Source organism: Microtus oregoni, unplaced genomic scaffold (genome assembly GCF_018167655.1).
Source record: "Microtus oregoni isolate MIOR12 unplaced genomic scaffold, Mior012 000029F_ref0000214, whole genome shotgun sequence".
NCBI lineage: Eukaryota > Metazoa > Chordata > Mammalia > Rodentia > Cricetidae > Microtus > Microtus oregoni.
This window is the reverse complement of record NW_024543088.1, coordinates 16,942,851-16,968,093: the sequence shown is the minus strand read 5'-3', so window position 1 is coordinate 16,968,093 and position 25,243 is coordinate 16,942,851. Positions and strand designations below refer to the sequence as shown.

General features: G+C 42.4%; 1 protein-coding gene across 2 annotated transcripts in view; it reads left to right on the top strand.

The window, feature by feature from the left end:
* Positions 1-25,243, top strand: part of Pkp2 (plakophilin 2) — a 58,709-nt gene that overhangs the window by 28,389 nt on the left and 5,077 nt on the right. For both annotated transcript variants that reach the window (XM_041678064.1, XM_041678063.1), the window contains exons 7-11: positions 14,985-15,102; positions 16,105-16,269; positions 17,337-17,510; positions 22,428-22,581; positions 24,771-24,960. In XM_041678064.1, the coding sequence (XP_041533998.1) occupies positions 14,985-15,102; positions 16,105-16,269; positions 17,337-17,510; positions 22,428-22,581; positions 24,771-24,960 (801 nt within the window). The remainder of the gene's footprint in view (positions 1-14,984; positions 15,103-16,104; positions 16,270-17,336; positions 17,511-22,427; positions 22,582-24,770; positions 24,961-25,243) is intronic.

The window sequence follows — 25,243 nt, the reverse complement described above, 5'->3', positions numbered from 1 at the left end:
GATGCACTGTGTACCCCATGTCTGTAGCTGCTGCACCCTGTACCCCATGTCTGTAGCTGCTGTACCCCGCACCCCATATCTGTAGCTGCTACACCCTGTACCCCATAGCCCATGTCTATAGCTGCTGCACCCTGCACCCCATGTCTGTAGCTGCTGCACCCTGCACCCCATGTCTGTAGCTGCTGCAGATGATTACTTGCATACTTGGTTTGTAGAAGTTGGTTATTTAACATCAAAAAATAAATAGGTAGTATGGCCATATTTCTCCTTAAACATCCTTTTTCAAAAAAGAAACAGATAATTTTTAAAAAGGTATTATGAAACCTCAGTGTTCCTCTTTCTAACTATTTAAAGGAGAAACCCTCTTAAAGCCATGCCCCCTTAAAGCCTTTTAAAATTTTTGATATATTTTAATATAAAACATATTTTATATAAAATATTTTTATAAATTTTATAATATTTCTACCTTTTCTCTAAATACTCCTCCTTGTCCTCTTTCAAATTAATGGCCTCTTTTTTAATACTTGTCATTGCATATGTATATGCATGTTTCTACCAACCCACTCTGTCTGTATAATGTTACTTTAAGTATGTTTTCAGGGCTGACTGGTGTTGGGTTATCAGTTGGGTATGCTCTTCCCTGGAAGAATGTTTTCCTGCTCCCAACATGTCTTAGTTGCTTGTAGTTCTTTCTGTGTGGTTAAAGCCTTTGAACTTCCCCACATCCTTGTTGGCATGTCTGTTGTTGTCCTTGTTCAGCTCATGTTTAGACAGTCACGTTGATGAGAATTTATGGGTGTAGCTTCTGTTATTACTAGAAATACAATCTCAGAACAAACTCCCTGATCCTCTGACTCTTACAATCTTTCCTCACCCTATTCCACAATGTTCCCTGACCTTTAGATGCTGGAGTGTTTTAGTAACACATCCATTGGTACTGAGATCATGACTATATTTCGATTGGTTGCAGTTTTCTGTAGTGGTCTCCATCTGTTGCAAAGAGAGTTTCCTTCATGAGGAGTGAAGACTACAGCTGTCTGTGGGTGGAAGGACAAATGTTGCTAGATTGTTGTTAAGGACTGTGCTGCTTTAGTAAAGTGGTGGTTGTAGGTTCTTCTCCAAGACCCATGACTGCACTAGCCCTGGGTAATGGGCTGGGTTGCCAGTAACAGGCATGTTTTCTCTCTTGTTGACCAGACTTAAGTCTAGTTAGAGAGCTGTTGGTTACTACCAAGGTGTGTGTGCCTCAACTGCTGCTGTGGGGTTATTGTGCCATGCTGTCATTGATGTGGTTCATGGGCATCATATCTGGGTAGGACTTTTGACTGCCTCCCTCCTTTAGAAGGGTTTATAGTGCTTTCTGGCACCATGAAAGCTAATTGTCAAAGAGCAGGCATGCAGGTAAATTCAAGCTCAGGGGTCTCTGTGCCGTTTTTGAAGGCCATAATGTTTTCAGCAGTAGGAACTTGCTTCCACCCCACAGTGGCAATCAAGGGCAATGGCAGTAGGCCATATGTTTTGGGAGTCTCTTGAACAACCATGACTATCAGCTAAAAGGAGGACTTCTCATGTCTTGTATTAGGAGTTTTATTAGGTGGTATTTTGCTCTAAGAGGGAGCATTGGCAGCCCAGAAGAGAAAAGTTCATTAAAATTAATGTGCATACGTAAATATATATATATACAGAATTCCATGTATTTTAGGTTTTCCCTTTTTGCTGTTTATTTTTATTTTTTTTTTATTTTTTATTTTTTTTTGGTTTTTTGAGACAGGGTTTCTCTGTGGTTTTGGAGCCTGTCCTGGAACTAGCTCTTGTAGACCAGGCTGGTCTCGAACTCACAGAGATCCGCCTGCCTCTGCCTCCTGAGTGCTGGGATTAAAGGCGTGCACCACCACCGCCCGGCTTTGCTGTTTATTTTTGAGATTGTGTTTTAATCATATTTCTGCCTTCCCTTTTATCCCTCTAGACCCTAACATACCCTTTGCCCCCGCTTTCAAATTCATGGCCTCTTTTTTTACCAGTTGTTATTACATGCATATGTGTGTGTGCATGCATGTGTGTTTCCATATATATTCCTAAATATAACCTGTTACTTGTATGTATGTTATCATGGATGACCATTAGGCACTGGACAGCCAATTGGTGTGCTGTTCCATGGAGGAATGTCATCTCTCCCGCTCCTGGCTTTCCTCCGTTCCCATAGGTCTTTGTGTAGGATTGAGGCTTCACGGGCTTTCTCCCATGCAGTTTGGGTGGCCATGCTGGTAAGATTTTTGTGGGTATAGCTATGAATCTGGTATAACTAGACTCTCACACAAAGTCACTGATCCTCTGGTTCTTACAACCTTTCTGCCTCCTGTTCTACAGTGTCCCTTGAACTTTAGATGTGGGAGTGTTTTGTAGTGGTAACCATTGGGCTGGACTCCACAACTCACATCTTGGTTGTGGTGTTCTGTAGTCATCTCCATCTGTTACAAGAAGTTTCCCTAACGAGGGGTGACGACTACACTTACCTGTGAGCATAAGGGCCAATGTTTATGCACTGATATTAGGCATTATGCTGGGTTAGTAAATTAGTGGTTGTAGATTCTCCTCCAATAACCACCACTTCACTGGCACTGAGTAGTTAGCTAGGGTTCCAGTACCAGGCATGGTCTTACTCTTGTTGAGCGGGTCTTAAGTCCAACTAGAGACCATTGGTTACTGCCAGGGTATGTGTGCCACTACTGCATCCAAAGGGTTGTCTTGTCATGCTGGTCATTGGTGTGGTTCATGGGCATCACAGCTGATTAGGACTTTTTGTAGCCCCTCTCTTCCGAAAGTACATGGTACTTTCTGGTACCATGAAAGCCAGTCCTCAGGGAAGGTTCATTCAGATCATCCAGTTCAGGGGTCTCTGGATCCTGTTTCTAAAGTGCATGATGTCTTTAGCCATAGATAGGGACTTACCTTCTACCACAACGGGGGTAGTGAAGGGCAACAATAGGCCATATGCAGGAGCATCTCTCAGGCAGCCTAGGTCAACTCAAGGGGGATTCTCATGTCTTCTGTTGGAGATTTTGTTAGGTGGTCTTTGATTCTTGAAGAAAAAGCTATCAGCTCAGATGAGAAAAGTTCATTAAAACTTTTTATATGTATTTATACCCTGAATTACATGTTATAGACCTTTGTTTTACGGTAAGTAGTTAATAGTATGATTCCTGTGTCTCTTTCGGCCATCCATACTAATATTTTACCTCCCTCCTTCCCGATTGTAGCTCACTATTTTCCTTCCCGCTCCCCACTCACCCTCTTTAAAGACCCTCTTTACTGTTTTCCTGTTCATATCGTCCTCCCGCTGGTCTCTCTACTGCATCCTAACACCCCTTCCTGCCCATGGTCCTGTTTTACATTCCCAGTTTCTGCAACTATTCTAGACTATGTACTACATCTGAAAACTGGATCTGGGAGCCCGCAGTGACAGAAAACATGTGAACATTTTTCTTTCCGGGTCTGGGCTACTTCATCTGATCTCTGGTTTCATCCCTTTACCTGCAAAGTTGCAGATCTCATTTCCTCTACATCTGAGTAGTACTCCAGTGTGTATGTGTGCTATCTTTTCAGTGCTCATTCATAGCCGGAGGACATCTAGGTCATTTCCAGTGCTGTTGCGAATAGCATCACAGTGAGTAAATACTTGTCTGTGGGGTAGGATATCCATATGCCAAGGCGGGTTTATAGCTGCCTCAGTGGTGGGTTCAGCTCTGGGATAACTCCTGCGCTGGTTTCTGTAGTGTCTGCACCAGTCTGTGATCCCACCAGTACGGAATGAGGGCCCCTTCCCCACATCCCCTGCAGTGTGTGTTATCAACTGTTTCCTCGTCTTTGCCATCGTCACTGTACGTCTTCTCTGCTCAAATTCGCCGTGAATCCACCTTGCCCTGGACTTCTCTTGTTTTCGTTGGAAGGCTTTTTATTACTGTTTCAATTTCCTCCATTTTTATGGGTCTGTCTGGATTGTTGACTTCTTGGTTTAATTTTGGTAGATTGGCTGAACCTAGATATTTGTCTTTTTTTGGTGATTGTTTTAATATTTCCCTGTTCATTTCTAACTGTGTCAATTTTGGTCACCTCTCTCTTTCATTAGTTGAGACAAGGGTCTGTCAATCTTGTCTGTCTTCAAGAACCAGCTCTTACAGTCCTTATTTTTGTGTGTGTTGTTTTCTTTATTTCAACTTCATAAGTTTCTGCTCTACTTTTTGTTGTTCCTTGCTATTGACTGTGATGGCTCTTCTTCTTAAACTGTTAAGACAGAGACAGCAAGAGCTCTTCCACATCACTCCTAAGAAACCAGTGTCACTGTGATGCCCAAACCAGGAAAAACACAGCAGCAACCAAACAGGAGATTACAGGACAATGTCCCTGAGGAGCACAGTCTGAAAAAGACTCAACAAAACATTTGGAAAAGGAGTATTCTACATACATACAGCAAAACTATTATATATTATAACAAGTTGTCCTGGATATGGTCTGATCTAAAATGTTTTTCCAGCTTTCTGAGTTGTATCATTAAGCCATTTTTTAGCTCTTTCTGATATTTTTTAAACTTTTATTGAGTCTTTATGAATTTCACATCATGCACCCCAAGCCCACTCATCTCCCTATCCCTCTGTATCCACTCTCTGCCTTTGTAACACCCTCCCAAAAGAAAACAAAAAAATTAGAAGAAAATTTAAAAAAATCTTGCCTTGGAAGCTGTGGTGTGTCATGGTGTGTCACACAGTGTAACCTTTTACCCAAACAGCTTTACTTGCAAATGCTCACTGCAATGGCCACTGGATTGGTTCAAGGCCTCTGGCTTCTGCTACACTATCATACTGGATCTTCACTGGGACTCCTCCCAGATACCTTGTTATTGCTCTGTGTCATGGAGATCATGCAGCTTTGTTCTGCAGGACAGGTCCCTTTCATGTGCAGGTCATAGATGGGGTAGATGTTGGGGTGGACTAATTCAAAACCCTGGATCTGGGCCTGGATGGTAGCTGAGTCGATCAGCCCACCCGCTCTCCTGCACCTGAACCACCAGGACCAGCTCTCCTGCTTTGCCCTGGTGAGGGACTGGGCCAGTTTATTCAAGTGCTGAAGCCAAAGTATGGGGGAACTGATAAGAGGAAAGAAGCTAACTTGAGAAAGACAGCTTGTCCGGCCTTCTTTGGGCCTTAATCACTGGCTGTCCTTTATTCTTGTTCTTACCGAACTCTGTTTTTATTCTTTGAGTACCGTTTCTAGAGAGCTGTTTAGATTTCTGAAATTCCCAAGGGGAGAGGGATCTAGTTTTGTCCAAGAGGACGTGTAGATGAAGTAATAAAGACATTGTATCTGGAAGAAGGTATATGACATCTCCCACTGTAATTAGTTTGTTCAGTATTGCTTTGGGTTATCTCTGTTCTTTCATGCGTTTATATACATTTTTAGATTGTTTTTTCTACATGAATTTTGAGTGGAATTGTATTGAAGTTGCAGACTACCATTAATAGGATGGCCATTTTTATGTTATTGATTCTTCCAGTCCTTAAGAATGAAAAGTCTTCCACAGTCCATTCATTTCTTCAGCGTTTAAAGTTTCCATTATAGGACTCTTTTGTTCCTTGGCTGGGTTTATCCTGGTTGTCATTTTTGTGGTTACCATGAATGTGATTGTTTTTCTGATTTCTTTGTCTGTATGTTTGTCGTTGGCACATAAGAGAGGTAAAGCTTCTGTGTATTGATTTTTGTACCCTGCCACTTGACTGACAAAGTTTATCAGCACTAAGAATTTTTTGGTTCCGTCTTCAGAGTCTTGCACCATCTACAAGCAAGGTTTGACCTGCTTTTTTTTTTTTCCTATTTCTGTCTCTTTATTTTTTTCACATACTGCTCAGGCTGAGACATCAAGCACTGTAATAAATAGAAGTGGAGAGAGGGACTATCCTGTTTCATTCCTAATATTATTGGGAACACTTGTAGTTTTTCTCTATTTAATGTGGAGTTTGCTATAAATGTATTGTATATATTTATATAATGTTGATGTATGCTCTCGCCATTCCTAGCCTCTCCATGGCTTTTATCGAGAGGGAATGTTTGATTTTTTCAAAAGCCTTTTCTTTTTTTTTTCTTTTTTTTTTATGTCTGGCTTATTTTATTTAGCATAATGTTTTTTTGAAATTTGTTCATTTTCATATACATTTCTGCTGTACATTCTTTTTATTGACATATAGGATTTCATTTTACAAATAGATTGCAATTTTCTTTTTTTTTTATTGCGAAAAGAAGAAAAAAAAACATAAACAAAAAACAAGTTTCCACCTCCTCCCAGCCTCCCATTTCCCTCCCCCTCCTCCCACCCTTCTCCCCCTCCCCCCACTCCTCTCCCCCTCCCTCTCCAGTCCACAGAGCAGTCCTGGTTCCCTGCCCTGTGTTAAGTCCTAGGTCCTTCCCCCTCCGTCCATATCTAGGAAGGTGAACATCCAAACTGGCTAGGCTCCCACCTACTGACTGGGACATGGTCACTAAGACTCAAAAGCCTTTTCTGTTTCTATTGAAATGATTATGATAATTTTCTTTGAGTCTGTTTATGTGACGACTTCCATTTCTTGATTGATGACAAACCATCTCTGCATCTCTAAAGTAAAGCCAACCTGTTCACGATGAAGGATCTTTAGGATGTGATATCAGATTGAGTTTGTAAGTATTTTGTTGAGAATTTTTGTATCTGTCTTTGTTCATCAGGAGATTGCTGATAATCTGTGTCTGTGCTTGGTGTCTTTATCTGGTTTTGAATGAGGGTAAAATGCTGGGTTCATAAAAAGAGCTCAGGGACCTTCCTTTTCCATTTCATGGATTAATCTATGTTATATATTTAGATCTTATATATTGTACTTTATGTAAGTAGTGATTGTATTAGTTCTCTGAAGTTCCTTAGTTGGGAGACTATTTCTGCTTCAGTCACTTTGCTGGTTGTGGAAATAGTAAGTTATTTATTTCGTCTTGGTTTAATTTTGGCATGTCATATGAATCTAGAAATTCATCCATGTCTTAATTTTCCCAATTTAGTTAGATGAAATTCTTTTATTTTAATTTTATTTTAGTGTCTTAGTGTTTTGTCTGTGCATGCTTATGCACCATGTGAGCCCCTGATGCCACAGAGACCAGAAGAGGGCATTAGATCTCCTTTACAGCTAATGTCCACTTACGAGTGAGCGCACACCATGGTGTCTCCAGGGAAAAGTGTGTAGAATCTCCAGCTTGCACCTGTTACAGACCCCGCCCTCAGGGTGCCAAGCAGCAGACCCCTCCCCTGGAGTTGCCTTAGTCCAGACTCTGCCCTTGAAAAAGCCCACCGTGAATGGGTTCTACTGGAAGGACATTGCTCCACCCCCGAAAGCCCCATTTATTGTGGATCTCAGTGTCTGTGCTACTGGTATTCTATTCAGGAAGTTGTCTCCTATGCTAATGTGTTCAAGGCTACTTCCAGCTTTCTCTTCTTTAAGGTTCAGTGTACCTGGATTTATGTTGAAGTCTTTGATCCATTTGGACTTGAGTTTTGTACAGGGCGATAGATATGAATCTATTTGCATTTCTCTACATGCCAACATCCAGTTATGCCAAATATTTGTTGAAGATACTTTCTTTTTTCCATTGTGTAATTTTAACTTCTTTATCAAAAATCAGGTGTCCATAAGTGTGTGGATTTATTTAGGGGTCTTCGATTTGATTCCATCTGTCCACAAGTCTGTTTTTATGCCAATACCATGCTGTTTTTATTATTATAGCTTTATAATAGAGTTTGAGATCAGGGATAGTGATACCTCCAGAAGTTCCTTTATTATACAAGATTGTTTTTAGCTATTCTGTTTTTTTTTCCCCATATGAAGTTGAATAGTGTTCTCTCAAGGTCTGTAAAGAACTGTGTTTGAATTTTGATGGGAATTGCATTGAATGTAGATTGCTTTTGGTAAGACGACCATTTTTACTATGTTAATCCTACTGATCCATGAGCATGGGAGATCTTTCCATCTTCTGATAGCCTCTCCATTTCCTTCTTCAAAGACTTGAAGTTCTTGTCATACAGGTATTTTACTTTCTTGGTTAGGACTACCCCAAGATGTTTTATATTATTTGTGGCTACTGTAAAGAGTGTTGTTTCCATGATTTCTTTCTCAATCTGTTACTATCTGTGTATAGGAGGGCAACTGATTTTTATGAGTTAATCTTGTATCCAGCCACTTTGATGAAGGTGCTTATTAGCTGTAGAATTTTGGGGGTCACTTATGTATACTATCATATCATCTGCAGGTAGCGAAAGTTTGACTTCTTCATTTCCCTTGATCTCCTTTTGTTGTCCTATTGCTCTAGCTAGAACTTCTGGTACTATATTGAATAGATATGGAGAGAGTATGGACATGAAATAGACATGGAATAGATATGGACAGCCTTGTCTTTTTCCTGGTTTTCGTAGAATTGCTTTGAGTTTCTCTCCTTTTAATTGGATGTTGGTTGTTGGCTAGCAGTTGCTTTTATTATACTTAGGTATGTTCCTTGCATCCCTGGTCTCTCCAAGACTTTTATCATGAAGGGGAGTTGGATTTTGTCAAAGGCTTCTTCAGCAATCTACAGAGATTATCATGTGGTTTCTTTTCTTTCAGTTTGTTTATATGATGGATTACATTGGCATCTCTGGGTGAAGTCCACTTGATCATAGTGAATGATCTTTTTTATGTGTTCTTGGAATAGATTTGCAAATATTTTATTGAGTTTTTTTGCATCAATGTTCATGAAGGAAATTGTTCTGTAATTTTTTTCATTGCTAAGTCTTTGTGTGATTTTGGGTATCAGGGTGACAAGCCTCATAAAAGGAATTTAACAGAATTCTGTTTCTGTTGTGTGGAACAGTTTGAGGAGTTTTGATATTAGTTGTCTTTTAAAACTCTGGTAGAATTTTGTGTTAAAATCATCTGGCCCTGAGATTTTCCTTCCTTCCTTCCTTCCTTCCTTCCTCCCTTCCTTCCTTTCTTTCTTTTTTTTAATTAGGGAACTTTTAATGACAGCTTCTATTTCCTTAGGGATTATAGGTCTATTTAAATTGTTTATCTGGTCTGATCTTGATTTAATTTTGGTATGTGGTACCTATCAAGAAATCTGTCCATTTCTTGTAGATTTTCCAATATGTTGAGTACAGGTTTTTGAAGTATGACCCAATGATTCTCTGGATATCCTCAGTGTCTGTTGTTATGTCGTTATTTTTTGGTTTTTGATTTTATTAATTTGGATGTTATTTCTCTCTCTCTCTCTCTATTAGTTTGGATGAGGGTTTGTCTATCTTATTGATTTTCTAAAAAAAACCTAACTCATTGTTTTATTGATTCTTTGTATCTCTTTGTTGCTAGTTTATTGATTCCAGCCCTCAGTTTAATTATTTCCTGTCATCTACTCCTCTTGGGTACGTTTGCTTCTTTTTGTTCTAGAGCTTTCAGGTGTGCTGTTAAATTGCTAGTGTGAGATTTCTCCAAATTCGTTATGCAGACACATAGTGCTGTGAATGTTCCTATTAGTATTGATTTCACTGTGTCTCATAAGTTTGGGTATGTTGTGCATTCATTTTCATTGAATTGTAGGAAGTCTTTAATTTGTTCTTCCTTGACCCAGTGGTAATTCAGTTGAGAGTTGCTCAGTTTCCATGAGTTTGTAGACTTTCTGTCATTTGTGTTGTTGTTAAACTCAAACTTTATCTCCTGGTGATTCCATAAGATACAGAGGGTTATTCCATTTTTTTTTATATCTGTTGAGATTTGTTTTGTGACCAAGCATGTGGTCAGTTTTAGAGAATGTTACATGAGGTGCAGAGAAGAAGGTACATTGTCTGTGTTTGTGTGAAATGTTCTGTAAGTGGCTGTTAGGTCCATTTGATTCATGACATCTGTTAACCCCTTATTTCTCTGTTAAGGTTCTGTCTGGCAGACCTGTCCAGTGGTGAGAGTGGGGTGTTGAAGTCTCCCACTGTTATGTGTGGGGCTCAATCTGTGATTTAAGTTTCTGTAATATTTCTCTTACAAATGTGGGTGCCCTTGTATTTGGGGCATAGATGTTCAGAATTCAGACTTTATCTTGATGGATTTTTCCTTTGATGAGTATGAAATGTTCTCCTCCATCCCTTTCTTTCTCTTACTCCGTCTGTCTGTAAAGACACTGCTGTGGTGGGGTATTTGGCTTAGCTCAGTGAGTAGTAGCCATTTTTGGTGATTTTTATAACTATCATCAAAAGAATTATTTTCTTGTTCTGTGAAGCAAAAGTAATTTTAAAGTTTATGCTACTTCTTTAGGACTGTTTATTTCTATTTTTTGTTTAATGGAGGGTTGTTTTATTTTACTTCCTTTCATGGCTACAGAGAATTGGACCTAGAACTTCATAGATGCTAGGCAGGTTCCCCACTTAGTGTCCCATAGTGGTTTAGTGTCTACTTGACTGTCTTTTGAAAACTGTTCATATCATTACTTGTTGATTGATTAGCAGCTTTACTTCTTTGGTTTTTAACTTCTGAGGTCCTTTATATGTTCAAGAATTAACCCTTTGTTTGAGGTGTAGCTGGACATTTTTTTCCCTCATTCTGCAGCCTGTTTGTTGTTTCTTTTTCTGTACAGAAACTTTTTAATTTCTTGTAGTTTCATTTGTCAATTCTTGGGACTGTTTCCTATGCTATCGGAATTCTAGTCCCATTCTTTAGTCTACTGTATGAATGGTGATTCCATCGTGACACCATTAATCCTAACGGAGACATGCCAGTCTTCCTTTTAATTCTAGCAAGGGCCAAGGTACTTTGTGCTCCCTTTTCCTTTGACACTCAGGAATGTGAGAGGTAAACAGTCTTGGAGAGAGTCCAGAACAGCAGATTTGCTCCCAGACAAGGAATCTGAAACATTTGAAAACTCTGAAGTCTGAGACCTCTTCAGAGGTGCAGAGAGGTCAGAATTAATCCCCTGACCCCAGTAAAAGCCATGCGGGGGGAGGGGGAGGGCGTGCAGGAGCCTGGGTCAGTTCTTTGCTGTGGACACCACATTGGGCCTAGTGGACTGAGCCTTGCATGAACTCTCTCTTCTTTGCTGTTTACTTGTACTGGGGGCTGGCTTAGAAGCTCAGCCTTACTTTGCAATAGGATGGTTATTTTAGTATACTTAGTTTGTGCTTCTGCGGTATTTCCACGTTAAGTCTCCATTGGGTTACATACAGGAAAAAATAATAAGTATTTCTCAGGATTCAGGAGGCATATCGTAAAAGGATATATTCTGTCTAATTCTGTTTCTTACAAACATTAAAGATTAACTGTTGAAAAAATGCTTTCAGATAAATGTCATTCTACATTAATTATTGGTTTTTGTCAGAGCAGTGTAATAGCAAATTACTTTCTGTCTAGTGATTTCTGTCCACAGGTGAAGTGGGATAGTCTCCCCTTGTTTATATTTTTGGATAGCTGAGTGAGATGGGAAATAGTTTTGATATGCAAGGTCAGTTCTGCGCATCAGGGTTCCATACACTTCCTGTCAGCAAAGGTATCAGCTGCCAGAGCCCCTGATAAGGCCTATTTCAAGCCAGCAGTGTCTGGACAATAAAGACTAAAGATAACAGTTACTGCGGTGAGGCTGGCAGCAGCGCCCCCGCGTTTTACCGTCTGGACCAGAATAAACACTCTGAAGTCACTCAAAGCTAAGTCCTCTTTGCAAGCTACACAGGAGATCCAACGAGTGAGCAAGGCTGACCTTTGAAGTGTCAGGGTGACTTTAAAGGGTCGTCTCTCTCATCCAGAGGTTGGAAAAGATCAGAAGCTTTGAAACCTAAAGAACATTTTCTTGTGGTTGGGGACATATGATATTTGCTAAACAAAGTGCAGGAAGAGTGGATGTTGGATGAAGTTTTCTCTCTCCTACACCACTCTACATAGAATAAAAAACCAGTTCTATAGGACTGGAGAGATGACTCAGCAGTTAGCAGCACTGGATGCTGTTATAGAGGACCCAGGTTCAATTCCCAGCAGCCACACATCTCACAGTCATCTGTAAAGCCAGTTTCGGGAGATCTGATTCCCTCTGCTGACCCCCACAGACACTGCATGGACACGGTGTACAGACCCATACATACCAAAATAAAACGGAAGGAAACTGTCCTCCCTTCCTGACCCCCACAGACACTGCACGGACACGGTGTACAGACCCATACATATAGAATAAAACGGAAGGAAGCTGTCCTCCCTTCCTGACCCCCACAGACACTGCATGGACATGGTGTACAAACCCATACATATAGAATAAAACGAAAGAAAACTGTCCTCCCTTCCTGACCCCCACAGACACTGCATGGACACGGTGTACAGACCTATACATATAGAATAAAACGGAAGGAAACTGTCCTCCCTTCCTGACCCCCACAGACACTGCACGGACACGGTGTACAGACCCATACATATAGAATAAAACGGAAGGAAGCTGTCCTCCCTTCCTGACCCCCACAGACACTGCACGGACATGGTGTACAGACCCATACATATAGAATAAAACGGAAGAAAACTGTCCTCCCTTCCTGACCCCCACAGACACTGCACGGACACGGTGTACAGACCCATACATATAGAATAAAATGGAAGGAAATTGTCCTCCTTCCTGACGTTTCCACTCATTTGGTGTCAGCAGGAAAAGTAGCTTAAACTCGTTTTGACTTCTTCATGTGAGAAATTGGGAGGGAGAAAAGGATGTGTTTTCACTTGCTGTGGAGCTGATGCATCTTCCCAGTCCAAAGTGTTCCCTGCTGTCCACTCCGCACGGAAGAGTCACTGCAGAACTGTCTCATTGCTTCCAAAGTCAGTGTTTGTTCTCAACAGATGGACAGCGGACTAATTTAAAAAAGTTAGGCTAAAGGAGACATGGACTCCTCTTAAGCACAGGAGAATCCGTGAGGACCGGACCCTCTTTTGACCTTAGCAGTGGAAAAGAACAGTGGTTGACTCTGGTGACCTTCCTGGTCTGAAACATGCCACAGGAGTCGATATGAAGGGTTAAAATGATCAGCGTGCTTCTTAGCAGACTGCAGGACTGGTGACGGCCAGAGCAGACAGAGACAGATGGTGCCGGTGTAAATGACCATTTAAGAAAATGCTCTCGTCAACGTGATTTTTGTTTCCAGTTAACAAACCCACTAGTTACCTTTTTAAAATGTCTTCATTACTGGGAGGGATGTGCGTGTGATGGTCAGAGGACAGCTTGGCCACTCGGTTCTCTCTGCCCTGTGTGTACCAGTTATAAACTCAGCTCCCAGGCTTGGAGCAACTCCTCTACTTCTAAGCTGTCTCGCCAGCCTTTGTTGTCTTGTCTTGTAATTGACAAAGTAACAGCAAAAGTCAAGGTAGTGAAGTGCTTGAAGAATCACAGTCACTGAAGGAATTTTGTTAAGACACATTTTTTCACTGTGTCAGTTCCACAGCCATTAAATTGTTAGTGCTGTCTTCTCTCCACCGTGAAGCCACATTGCAGAAGTAAAGCAGCCAAGCATTGGTTGCACAGAGGCCAGCTTATCGCCGGGACCCCATGGAACTGTATTATGTCCACTCCCATGTCCTTTAGTTCTTGATGTAATGCCGGGCACATTGGCTCCTTTGAAAGCAGTATGTGGGGACAGAAAAGTATTCTGAAGTCACTTAGTGCAGTTATATTTTTAAATAGAGAAAATAAGACCCCACGAGTTCTTGAATTATTAGTCTAACAGTGACACTGCCTGAGACATATAAAGAAAAACTCCTGAATATATTTTTGATATTTTACTTGTCCATAAACAGACACGACATAGTTTACAATATTTCTTTTTAATTAAAGTTGGCAAAATGAATAGGGGGCAGTTCTCAAATTCTAAAATCTAACTTTTTTTTTAGTATTCTTTTTATTGTATGTATACGCCTGACTGAGTTTATATGTACCCTGTGCATGCAGGAGCCTACAAAACCCAGAATGTACCAGGGTCTCTGGAGTTGAACCTGGTGCCATCTTTACAGCCCCTTTCTGAACCTGGCTCCTCCGAGCCATCTCTACAGCCTGTCAGATGTGTTAACATTTTTCAGGGGAAACTTTTTTGAGTGGCTAATGATTAAAAGAAAAACTCAACCAGGACAGGCTCCAAAACCACAGAGAAACCCTGTCTCGAAAAACCAAAAAAAAAAAAAAAGAAAAACTCAATGCAAAGAAATCTAGAAGCAATAATGCCATCATATAAATATGACCTGAATCTGCAAGTACTCTGCTTTACCGTGTTTGATGAGCTGCATTTCTATATAAGGAAGCAGCTTCCACTTGTGCTCACGGCTTTAGCAAAATTAGAAAAGATTAAACAGAAAGATGTTCATAAGTCAGGCGTCACAGACCCTGGAAAGTGCACGTTCTCTGCAGCTCTTTGCCTTCTGGAGGAGAGGACTGGCATGTTTAGAGTATCAGGCTTAATATTTATCACTAACAGTTTGTATAAAAACCTCCAAGACTCCAGCAACAGAGTCCAGCACACTTTTGCAGATAAGAAATGCGAAGCCAGACAACTTCAGGTTATTTAGAGTGAAGTCGTGGGGCCAGCTGGGACTCGGACACACAACTTATTGCTGTGTCCAGTGTGCTGTATTCCTTTAATTACAAACATTTGCCTCAAATCTGTTTCTCAGAAAAATGGACAAGATTTAATAAGTCATGCTTGGGCCTTGATAACATGGGATGAAGCAAGCTCTCACATTTCTGGTTGTTTGCCAGGTTCCAAACACCTGGAAGACGCCTTAAATGAAGCTTTGAAACTCAGGCCTATTGGGTTCCTAGCACAGGCCTTGTACGGGCCTTTGGGATGCATAGCACGCATCTCACACAGACTTTGGAGATTCATAGTACGTGTCTCACACAGGCCTTCAGGATAGAGAAAATGTATCTTAACAGTTTCTTGTTGTTCTTGAAAGAAACATGAGCTCAGCTGGCCCTGATGGGAGGAAGACAATGAGAAGATGTGATGGGCTCATTGACTCGTTGGTCCATTATGTCAGAGGAACCATTGCAGACTACCAGCCGGACGATAAGGTAACTCGAGAGTTAAACATCCTCACGCCAGACTACCCACTAGGACTTACTAAGATGCTTCAAACTGGTAAAAATTTTTGCTTGATGTAGTTTTGATTTGCTTTCCGAGCCCAAGGCTTTCATTACGTGCTTAGATACTTAAATTTCTATCTAGCCTTAGACTCAGAGTTTTTCCAGACCCAAATTTCCAACACACGTTTTAACATCTCAGTGTGGATGTTCGTCAAATACTACATGTTCAGCAATAAACCCTTAAATTCATTTCTTCCATCACCCAATCTTGCTGTTTTCTTTCTGATAATCAGCATATCCGGGGCTGGAGATTGTAGGTTAGGGGGAAGCACTGGCCGGACATGTATAGTATCGTCACTGAGTGAGTGACTGGCGAAGAGATGAGTGAGTGAATTCTCATTATCTTTCAAAAGATGACAGCAATATGGATGACCTCAGGCTGCTCCTCCTCCCGCCCACCTGTCTGTCACTTCTCCAGCGCCCCATCTGCTGCTTTCATTTGCGTGTCCCTATACTAGCTGTAATAGTGTCCTCTGATAGGTCACTGTGGGCAGTGTCATGACTATCCTCCGTATTAGTGTGGCTACTAATTTATGTGCGGGAAGTTTGAATTTGTTCTGGACATAGGATGTTTAGACATACTCTAAGGTGCTAGAACTACAGCTCACTGGTAGAGCATCTGACCACTGGAGAAGAGCCCTGGGTTCAGCCTCCAGTTATGTTAAAAAGGGTTGGGTTGGGGGAGGCTACTTGTTATTTTAAGAAACTTGGATTCTGTATTTTAAAAGTACTCGTGACCATTCGTTCACAGTCTCGCATTAGCCGTCCCAGAGGTCCTAGGTACTCCTGCGTACCTTATTGTCCAAGCATACTAAACTGCATGCAGTAAGGCTTTTGAGAGCTGAAGCCTATATTTAGGCCTTGTGGTAGACAAGGCATCCGAGAGGGGTGTCACTATGACTGTGAGCAGGAGTCACGTTCTTCCCGCAGGCCACAGAGAACTGTGTGTGCATTCTTCATAACCTCTCCTACCAGCTGGAGACAGAGCTCCCAGAGAAGTATTCCCAGAGTATCTACGTGCAGAACCGGAATATCCAGACCAACAGTAACAAGAGTACCGGCTGCTTTGGCACTCGAAGTAGGAAAGTAAAAGAGGTATGTCAGGGATCCTTTGAGAGGTAGCCGGGGATGAAGGGAGAATGAGGGTAGGGAGACGCTCACTCCTGGTCCCACGTCAGCCCTCCCTTGAGGCTCTACCAATAAGGAAACTTCGTTAGTTTTCCTATATGAATTCGGTGACTGGGTGAAGGGGATAAAATTCAGTCCCCACTAATCTGACTCCAGATTTGTGCCGTTAGTGATTCAACCTTGCTGTCCTGTGTCCTCTGTGGGCCGAGATACAGTCATTGTTTAAGCATTACCAGAAGGGTTGGTGTTTTCATTGTGTATCCCAAAAATAAACTGGGAACACTTTAAAAGCAAATTCCCTAGAAAAGATAACATACCTCTTTCAGAACTGACATAAAAGTGAAAGAATGTATTCTTAGTGTTAGTGTATTCTTGAATTTGGAAAATGGCTGGTAAATTTAGATCCTTGATACTATTCCAAACAATTCCATAAGCCTTTGAGGGAACCAGACCTGTTCCCTGATCTTCAAAGTGATGGGCTGATGCGAGAGGTACAGATTGTCTTTATTACAACTCAAAAGGATTCAAAGGGAAATACAGACTCACGGAATATAGGACAAGATGAAAACACAGTGAGTCCAGCCACAGTGTCCCACGGCTCTGCCCCAGGGAGACGTGAACAAGCGTACCAGCTTGCTTATGCTCTGACCTCCCAAGAGAGCGAGAGAGACCTCTCCTCTCCCTAATAAGAGATCATATCAGTACACAAAAGCCACACCCTAAGGCTGGGACCAAAAAAGCTATTGATGGAAATGAATTCCCACACCAGTGGTGACCATTTAGAATCTAGGTTAGATGCAGCTGGAGACAGTTTCAGAAGCACCTGTGTTTAATTCCTGTAATGTGAAGTGTAAAGTCGGAGAGTGTGAGAGTCCCTTAGAAAGGCAGAATTACTGTGAGCTAAAAGTTAAGTAACTGAAAATCATATATCCTGTTTCCTGATTTGCTAGTCTTTCTAGACAATATTTCTGGTCTGTTGGTGTGGGTCAGGGTCCTAGGCATCACTTGAAGTGCATTTACTCTTGTGTGCTTAGCAATACCAAGACGTGCCAATGCCCGAGGAGAAGAGCAGCCCCCGGGGCATGGAGTGGCTGTGGCATTCCATTGTGATAAGGATGTATTTGTCCTTAATTGCCAAGAGTGCCCGAAATTATACCCAAGAGGCCTCATTAGGAGCGCTCCAGAATCTCACAGCAGGAGGTGGCCCGGTAAGTCTTGTGACAGCTTTTCTACTTTTTAAAATGAGGGCATTGTAGACAGATCTACCTTAGGTGCAGAGGTGAAGCAATCAGGTAGGAGCAAGGTTTCCTCATTCCAGCCAAGATAGTTCTCAGAAACCACCAAGGTTTCAGCCTTCTACTACTTCAACCTCAGTTTCTGGAAAGCCGCGTCAGACTGCAATTACAAAAACAACGCCTTGGCTTTTATTTTGTTTAGTCCTTCTGCCATTACAGTCCTCAGAATTCTGCCTCAAATGAGTTGAAAAAAACACAGAGGGAAAGGAAGGAATTTCTCATATGGAACTCAGATGTCTGGGGTGGGTCTGTCTTCTTCCATGATTAGTCTTGACTGCCTCGCTCCACCTCTGGAGTCTGTTCCTGTGAGCCGTATGGTAGTGAGGACAGCTGGAAATGACAGCAGGCTTACATTTAACAGCCCGTTGTCCTCACAAATATTGCTATTAAGAACTCAGCGAAGGTGTCTCATTAGCCCATTTGGCCTGGTCTGGGTAAAGTGCCCAGGGTACAGGTTTGTGTTGGCAGGGGTCACTTGCCTTTTGCACTACCTGCAAAGGATGTGTGCCCTCACAGAAAGTCTGTTCACACCAGAAGTGGTGTATTCTTCTTTTTCCCGCAAGAGGGCGCCAGAGCTCCGGACGGATGGCCCTGAACCACTGTGTGGGTGCCAGGAATCGAATTCAGGACCTCAGGAAGGAAGGGAGGGAGGGAAGGGAGGGAGGGAGGGAGGGAAGGAGGGAGGGAGGGAGGGAGGGAGAGAGGGAGGGCAATCAGGCAGTGAGCGCTCTTAACCACTGAGCTATCTCTCCGGACAGTTTGAAGTAATGTATTCTTTGTCGGTAAATCAGTGGTGCCCACACCAGCACAGGATTTGAAACGGCATCTGCACACCTGTGTCTTAGAAGCCCATCCACAGGGCAGAGCTCATCTTCTTTCCAGAGACTTACTTTTATCATCAGAGTCAAAGCATATGGCAGAAGGCTATTACCTGTGCCATATATGTGTGCCTGCTATGTTTCTATATTCTATTTTAAATCATTGTTAGAACTAAGTTTATATTTACCTAGATGATGAAGTAATCGCTCCAGAATGGTTCATTACACAGCCGGTCTTTGTGTGTGTGTGTGTGTGTGTGTGTGTGCGTTTAGCTACATAGCTGAACACTCTTGGAGGGAACAGAAACATTTGAGAAAATGTATCTGTGTGCAGTATAAGTGTCTTCACATAGAAACCACCTCACCATTACAATGCGGCTAAGAGTACCAACCATTGTTTATTTGATTTGTCAGAAGCATGCTTGTGAACAAAGAGAAAGGAGGAACTCCGTTGTTTCCAACAAGAGAAACTAATAGTCATTTTTACTAGCTAACTGGGGACTAGTGGTAACGGAGAGAAGCCATGTGAGGCGGACAGCATGAGCCACACTAAGGTGTCGGAACGTCATTCTGAAGACAGCAGATGAGCACTAGCTGCTTAAATCTGATGGGATTTTGGAAGAAACTTTATTCCAGATCTGCCGTTAGTATTTAAAATCAGCAAGATTTTTTTTGTTTTGTTTTGTTTTCATGTACATTGATGTTTTTCCTGCAATGCTTTTCCTGCATATATGTCTGTGTGTCAAGTGTGTCAGATCCCCTAGAACTGGAGTTAGAGACAGTTGTGAGCCACCATGTGGGTGCTGGGAACTGAACCTGGGTCCTCTGAAAGAAAAGACAGAGCTATATTCCTCCAGCCCCTTACTTGCATCTCTCTCTCTCTCTCTCTCTCTCTCTCTCTCTCTCTCTCTCTCTCACTCTCTCTCCCTCTCACATACCCCTGGCTGTTCTGGAACTCACTGTGTAGACCAGGTTGGCCTTGAACTCACAGAAATTCACCTAAATCTGTCTCCCAGGCGCTGTGCCCAGCTGTGTGCCGCCACCACCCGGCCCAAAATCACCAAGTTTATCAGCACCATTTGAGGTCATGGGGGAGGCTGGATGAATGAGATCACAGAAATGCTAATCTGAAAATGTACTATTTATTCTAGCAATATAACAAATCTAAAAAAATCAGAAAAGGCAAAAAGCTAAATGGACCGAACAGTAGAGCGTTGGTGGGCGGTGAAGCTGAACTAGGATGCGACGACAGCATTGTTGGGTGTAGACACGCGTTTATGTGATAGCTGGGCCACTCCAGCGTTAGTTCAGATGCTAGCAGGAGACAGTTAGTGATGTGAAGTTTAGGAATTAAGGGTGGGGAAAAGGGACTAATCGTGGAGATAAATGTGATAGAAAATAGAGAACAAGACAAAAAGGTATTCAGAGCTCCATGGCCACACAGGACAATGTTCTTCTGGTTCCTTGTCACAGTGAGACTAAGTAGTTAATGTATGGAAAGAATTGAAGCTGGAAGCCTAGGAGGTGTGAAGTGGTTAGTTTGCTTAGCTGCATGGATAGGAAGTAGAAGGCTGGCAGCCAGTCTTCAAGGCCGTCAGATAAAATATACATGGAGATGGCATATGGGGAGAGAGGAATGCCCATCTCTTCTCTTCACCCAAGGTCCTGAATTGTACCCAAGAAACAGCTTCCTTTCTGGATATCTCTGGGGAAGAAACCTTCTTAGAGGAGAAGAGTTGATGGAAGATTAGTAGTTGCTACAAAGTATTTGAAGTAGTAATAATTAGCTTCCTTTAGCCATGGAGACTTTGACACTCAAGTAAAGTGATGTACAGTTTCCTGAGGAATATTAAATATAAACACAAAAACAGTTTTAGAGATCCTATATTCCTTTTAGTTCTACATTAAAACCCTCAATTCTAGAAAATAGAATTGAGAAAATGAAGAATACAGGTGGTGGTAGGAGGCAGTTTTTATATGAGACAAAAAAGGTAAGCATCCTAAAGAGTGGATAAGAATCACAAGAATTGTTGTCATGATAGCCTCATACTAACTTCAAATGGAAGTTTAATATAAAGTCACAGACACAAGCTAAGGCTACAGAACTAGAAAGGGCTAGAAAAAGCCAGGTCAGCATTTAGATCCTGAGTAAGATTTTCCTAGGCCTGACCCAGCGGTAGTCTCAGATACACAGACTGCTGTAATCCACGCCAGTGCTCAGGAGGCAGACAGATCTCAGTGAGTTCAGGGGAAGCCTGGTCATCTTAGCAAGTTCAGTGAAAGCAGATTACATGGTAAGAAAGCATAATCCAGCTAGCAGTGTGTTGCCTTTTCAAACACCTAATATCTACCTGACAGTGTACATATGAACTCACAGGGAGTGAGACAGCACACAGAAGACCTGCATAAGCTCAAGCCAGAAAAACCCCAGTGGTGGGGCTGGGGAGACACACGTAGAGTCCCTCCTCTAGCTGAAGAGCTGTTGGGTTTGGTAGCTGCTGAGAAAGAGAACATCAGTTTTCTTTAGTGTGAAGATCCCTGATGAGTCGGCCATACTCCAGGGCAGACCCACACCTAATAGTAGCTGAGCAGCACCAACTGGAGTTGAGTTTCTTTCCTTCTTTTTTCTTTTCCTTTTTCTTTTTAAAGGCAAATAAGAGATAGTTTATTCTGGAGCCATTATGAGTGGCCATGGCCTGGGAACACAGATTTAGGTTACCCCAAATTCCATGTTCCAGCATGGACGCAGGTTCATGAAGGTTTTTAGTTTTACAGAGCAAAGAATTGTAAGCCGAGGCAACTTTAACTACACTGGTGGGTACCGCGGAGAGGCCGTACATCAAGATGGGCTCTTAAAAGAAGACAGTTCAAAGTTGCATGGGGAGGGAGGAGGGGAGGATCAGGAAAGAGTTAGGAGAGAAAGATAAATATGGCAAACACATTATATTTTTGAAACTCTCAAAGAACTAATGAAAATGCTTCTTAAAAATACCACTTCTCTTTTTGTAATGAATTGGTTTTGTAGTTTAGAAATAAATAAATTTGTTGAAATATGTTAGTTACCAAAACTTGAACCAGAAGAAACAGGACTGGTAACTAAGCATCAGCTACTAAATGAAGCCAAGTGGTAACAGAGGAACTGTGTTTTCTCACCTCAGCTGGCAGTCTAGGAAAACAAAGACTCTGGGTCTCTGTATAAGCGGCTAGCAGCCATGTGACCAAATTGACCAAACCCACAAAGATGAGCTTGTATTAGGTGAATAGTTCAAGAAAATAGAAAAAAAGTGCTGTCTAGTTAAGTTTATATTACTCAACCCGTGATTTTAAAAGTTCAGCCCAAGAGGACTGGGAGGTGCACTTCCTTGCAAGCACAGGGATCTCAGTTTGACTGCCCTACACTGACATAAAAAGCCAACATGTCCACCTGGGGGTAATGAAGACATGTGAGTCCCAAGAGCTTGCCAGCCAGCCTAGCAGAAACAGCAGAATTCAAGCTCACTGAAACCCTGGCTCAAGGGAAGAAAGTGGAGGACAATGGAAGGCATGGGATGTCCTCTCCATCCTCCACAACATGTGCAGGGTGTGGCCATACACACGTTAAAACTTTAGGTGTAATACAAAGTAAAGTCAGATCTGTGTGCTTATAAACACAGATGCACAAAAATAATGAGTAACCTTTTTGTTGTTGCTGTTTTTCGAGACACGGTTTCTCTGTGTAACAGCCCTGATTGTCCTAGAACTCACTCTGTAGACCAGGCTGGCCTCGAACTCACAGAGATCCGCCTGCGTCTGCCTCCCGAGTGCCAGGATTAAAGGTGTGTGTCACCACTGCCCAGCTGAAAAAGAATTGTTACCTAGCAATTATATTGAAAATGTCAAAGAATTTAAAGAAAATACATGTAAAGTCCTTTCACTAGAGTTCTAGCTTTTATTGTCCCTCAACCTCTGGACTCTGCAGAGAACTTCTCCGATAGTGGATGTGATAGCATTTACAGGATCTGTCTCACAACAGATGCCCACATCAGTAGCTCGGATGGTTGTCCAGAAGGAAAATGGCCTTCAGCACACCCGGAAGATGTTGCACGTGGGTGATCCCAGTGTGAAAAAGACTGCGGTCTCCCTGCTGAGGAATTTGTCACGGAATCTTTCTCTGCAGAATGAAATTGGTGAGTCGAAGGCCGCGCGTCATAGGTGCTCAGTGAACTTCCAGGTGCAGGGGGCCGGTGATGAGCAGCCCTGTCTTTGCTGCACGGGAGGGCAAGTTCCCTCCTCCCATCCAGCCTTTTCTTCATTTGTTTTGATGACTTGCAGAAGAGAAATCTTGGACCACACTCGATCTGCATGCCACCTCTCACCCACTGGCTGTTCCATTCGGGGGGGGGGGGGTCTCATCTGCATGTGTGTCATCAATATAATTACAGTTGCATAATTACAACTTTAAAATTGTAAATTGGTCTAGAGTCAACGTGTAATTTATGCAATAGGACCCATCTTGATTCTGAGTTTTAATAGCCAAGAATAAGTAAAAATTCATTTCAATATATGTTGTGTTTTTAAATGAGATTTTTTTTAGCCAGATATTTATTTCATTATTTGTCTATCTATCTATCTATCTATCTATCTAGAATGAATATATTGTGGATATAGGTTTAGATAGATGCCTTCCCATAGTATATTGTAGAATGTATTTTATTGATGCCTGTACTTTCCTAAGACAACTAAATATGATAGACCCCTTTCATTGCTGTTCTTCCTCAGCCTTTACCGTGTGTGTTTCCTCAGCCTGGGTCTATGAAGGGATCTCCTGGTTGGTGATGAAAAGGATGTGGCACCGAGCTCAGCGGGTAGCTGGGGCCTTCCTGTTATTTGGTCAGAATTATTTCCATATTGTCCACATAAGTTGTGAAAGGAATACCCATGTTCCCAAGGTCTTTTAGTCTGGGGTTTAACCTTCTGATAACTTGCATGTGGCCACAATTAATGGGCATAAACTCCTGGGCTCACCCAGAACAACCTGTGGAGGAAGGTGCTGTTGCTTCCGGTGTTAGAAGTTAGAGACATCTATCAGGGAGGGGCCTACTGTGTGCACCCTGCAGTCAGGCTGTCTGCAGAGTCTGCTGTGGGTTGTCCAGGTGTCTTAAGTTCCCCTCATTTTAACTAAACCAGAAGCTTGATATTTTTAAAGTGTATTTTAGTTAATTAAACATATTCCTATAAGATAGTTAGGCTTTTGTGATTTTTTTTCTAACATATATAACTCTATCCAAAATATCTTTGTGGAAATCTTTTTCAACTTTTAAGGTAATGTCTGTATTGCCAGAAACAAAATTTCTGGATTGAAGAGTATGAAATTTTAAAATGCTTGACATTTTTACTCTGTGGAAGAATTTTCAGCACACAGAGCGGGCACTGGGTTTTCAGTACACTGAGAGCGGGCACTGGGTTTTCAGTACACTGAGAGCGGGCACTGGGTTTTCAGTACACTGAGAGCGGGCACTGGGTTTTCAGTACTCTGAGAGCGGGCACTGGGTTTTCAGTACTCTGAGAGCGGGCACTGGGTTTTCAGTACTCTGAGAGCGGGCTTTAGGTTTTCAGTACACTGAGAGCGGGCACTGGGTTTTCAGTACTCTGAGAGCGGGCACTGGGTTTTCAGTACTCTGAGAGCGGGCACTGGGTTTTCAGTACTCTGAGAGCGGGCTTTAGGTTTTCAGTACACTGAGAGCGGGCACTGGGTTTTCAGTACTCTGAGAGCGGGCACTGGGTTTTCAGTACTCTGAGAGCGGGCTTTAGGTTTTCAGTACACTGAGAGCGGGCTTTAGGTTTTCAGTACTCTGAGAGCCGGCACTGGGTTTTCAGTACTCTGAGAGCGGGCTTTAGGTTTTCAGTACACTGAGAGCCGGCACTGGGTTTTCAGTACTCTGAGAGCCGGCTTTAGGTTTTCAGTACACTGAGAGCCGGCACTGGGTTTTCAGTACTCTGAGAGCGGGCTTTAGGTTTTCAGTACACTGAGAGCGGGCTTTAGGTTTTCAGTACACTCAAAGCAGGGCATTAGGTTTTCAGATTCATATGTCAGCCTGTGACTCCAGCACTTGGGGGTGGGAGAGGCAGAGCCTAGGAGTCACTGGCCAGCCAGTGCCCTAAAACCAAACCCTGGTTCAGTCAGACACCCTGTCTCAAAGTGATAGGCGGAAAGGGAATAAGGAAGACAGCTGACAACCTGCTTGACTTTCATGTACGTGTGCAGGAGGCACACATACCAAACACTCCTGTGTGTGAAACACACACGTTCATACACACACATCCTCCTAAAAGAAAAATCCTTCTAACCAAGCATTGTTTTTCCTTCAATTTGTAGCCAAAGAAACTCTACCAGATTTGGTTTCCATAATTCCTGACACAGTCCCAAGTACTGACCTTCTCATCGAAACTACAGCCTCTGCCTGCTACACACTGAACAATTTAGTGCAGAATAGTCACCAGAATGCACGAGACCTCCTCAACACCGGAGGCCTGCAGAAAATTATGACCATCAGCGCAGGAGAAGGGTAAGTCCCCTAGTTCCTGTCCCCGTTTCCCGCCACCACGACTGTATCAATGCCCTAGCTGCCGTTACCTTTCTGAGTCCTACGAGCAGCAAGGCCACAGGCAGCATCCAGATCTGGGCCCTCATTCTCTTCTAGAAAATCCAGTCAGACAGGCGCCATCGTTTCTCTTACTTGTGGATTCTGGTGTTTCCTGATGTAATTAGTTAGCTTCCCAGAGCAGTGGCTGTGATTGAAGAATTGTAGACTATAGGCAAAATGGCATTTTACCATATTCTATCTTTAA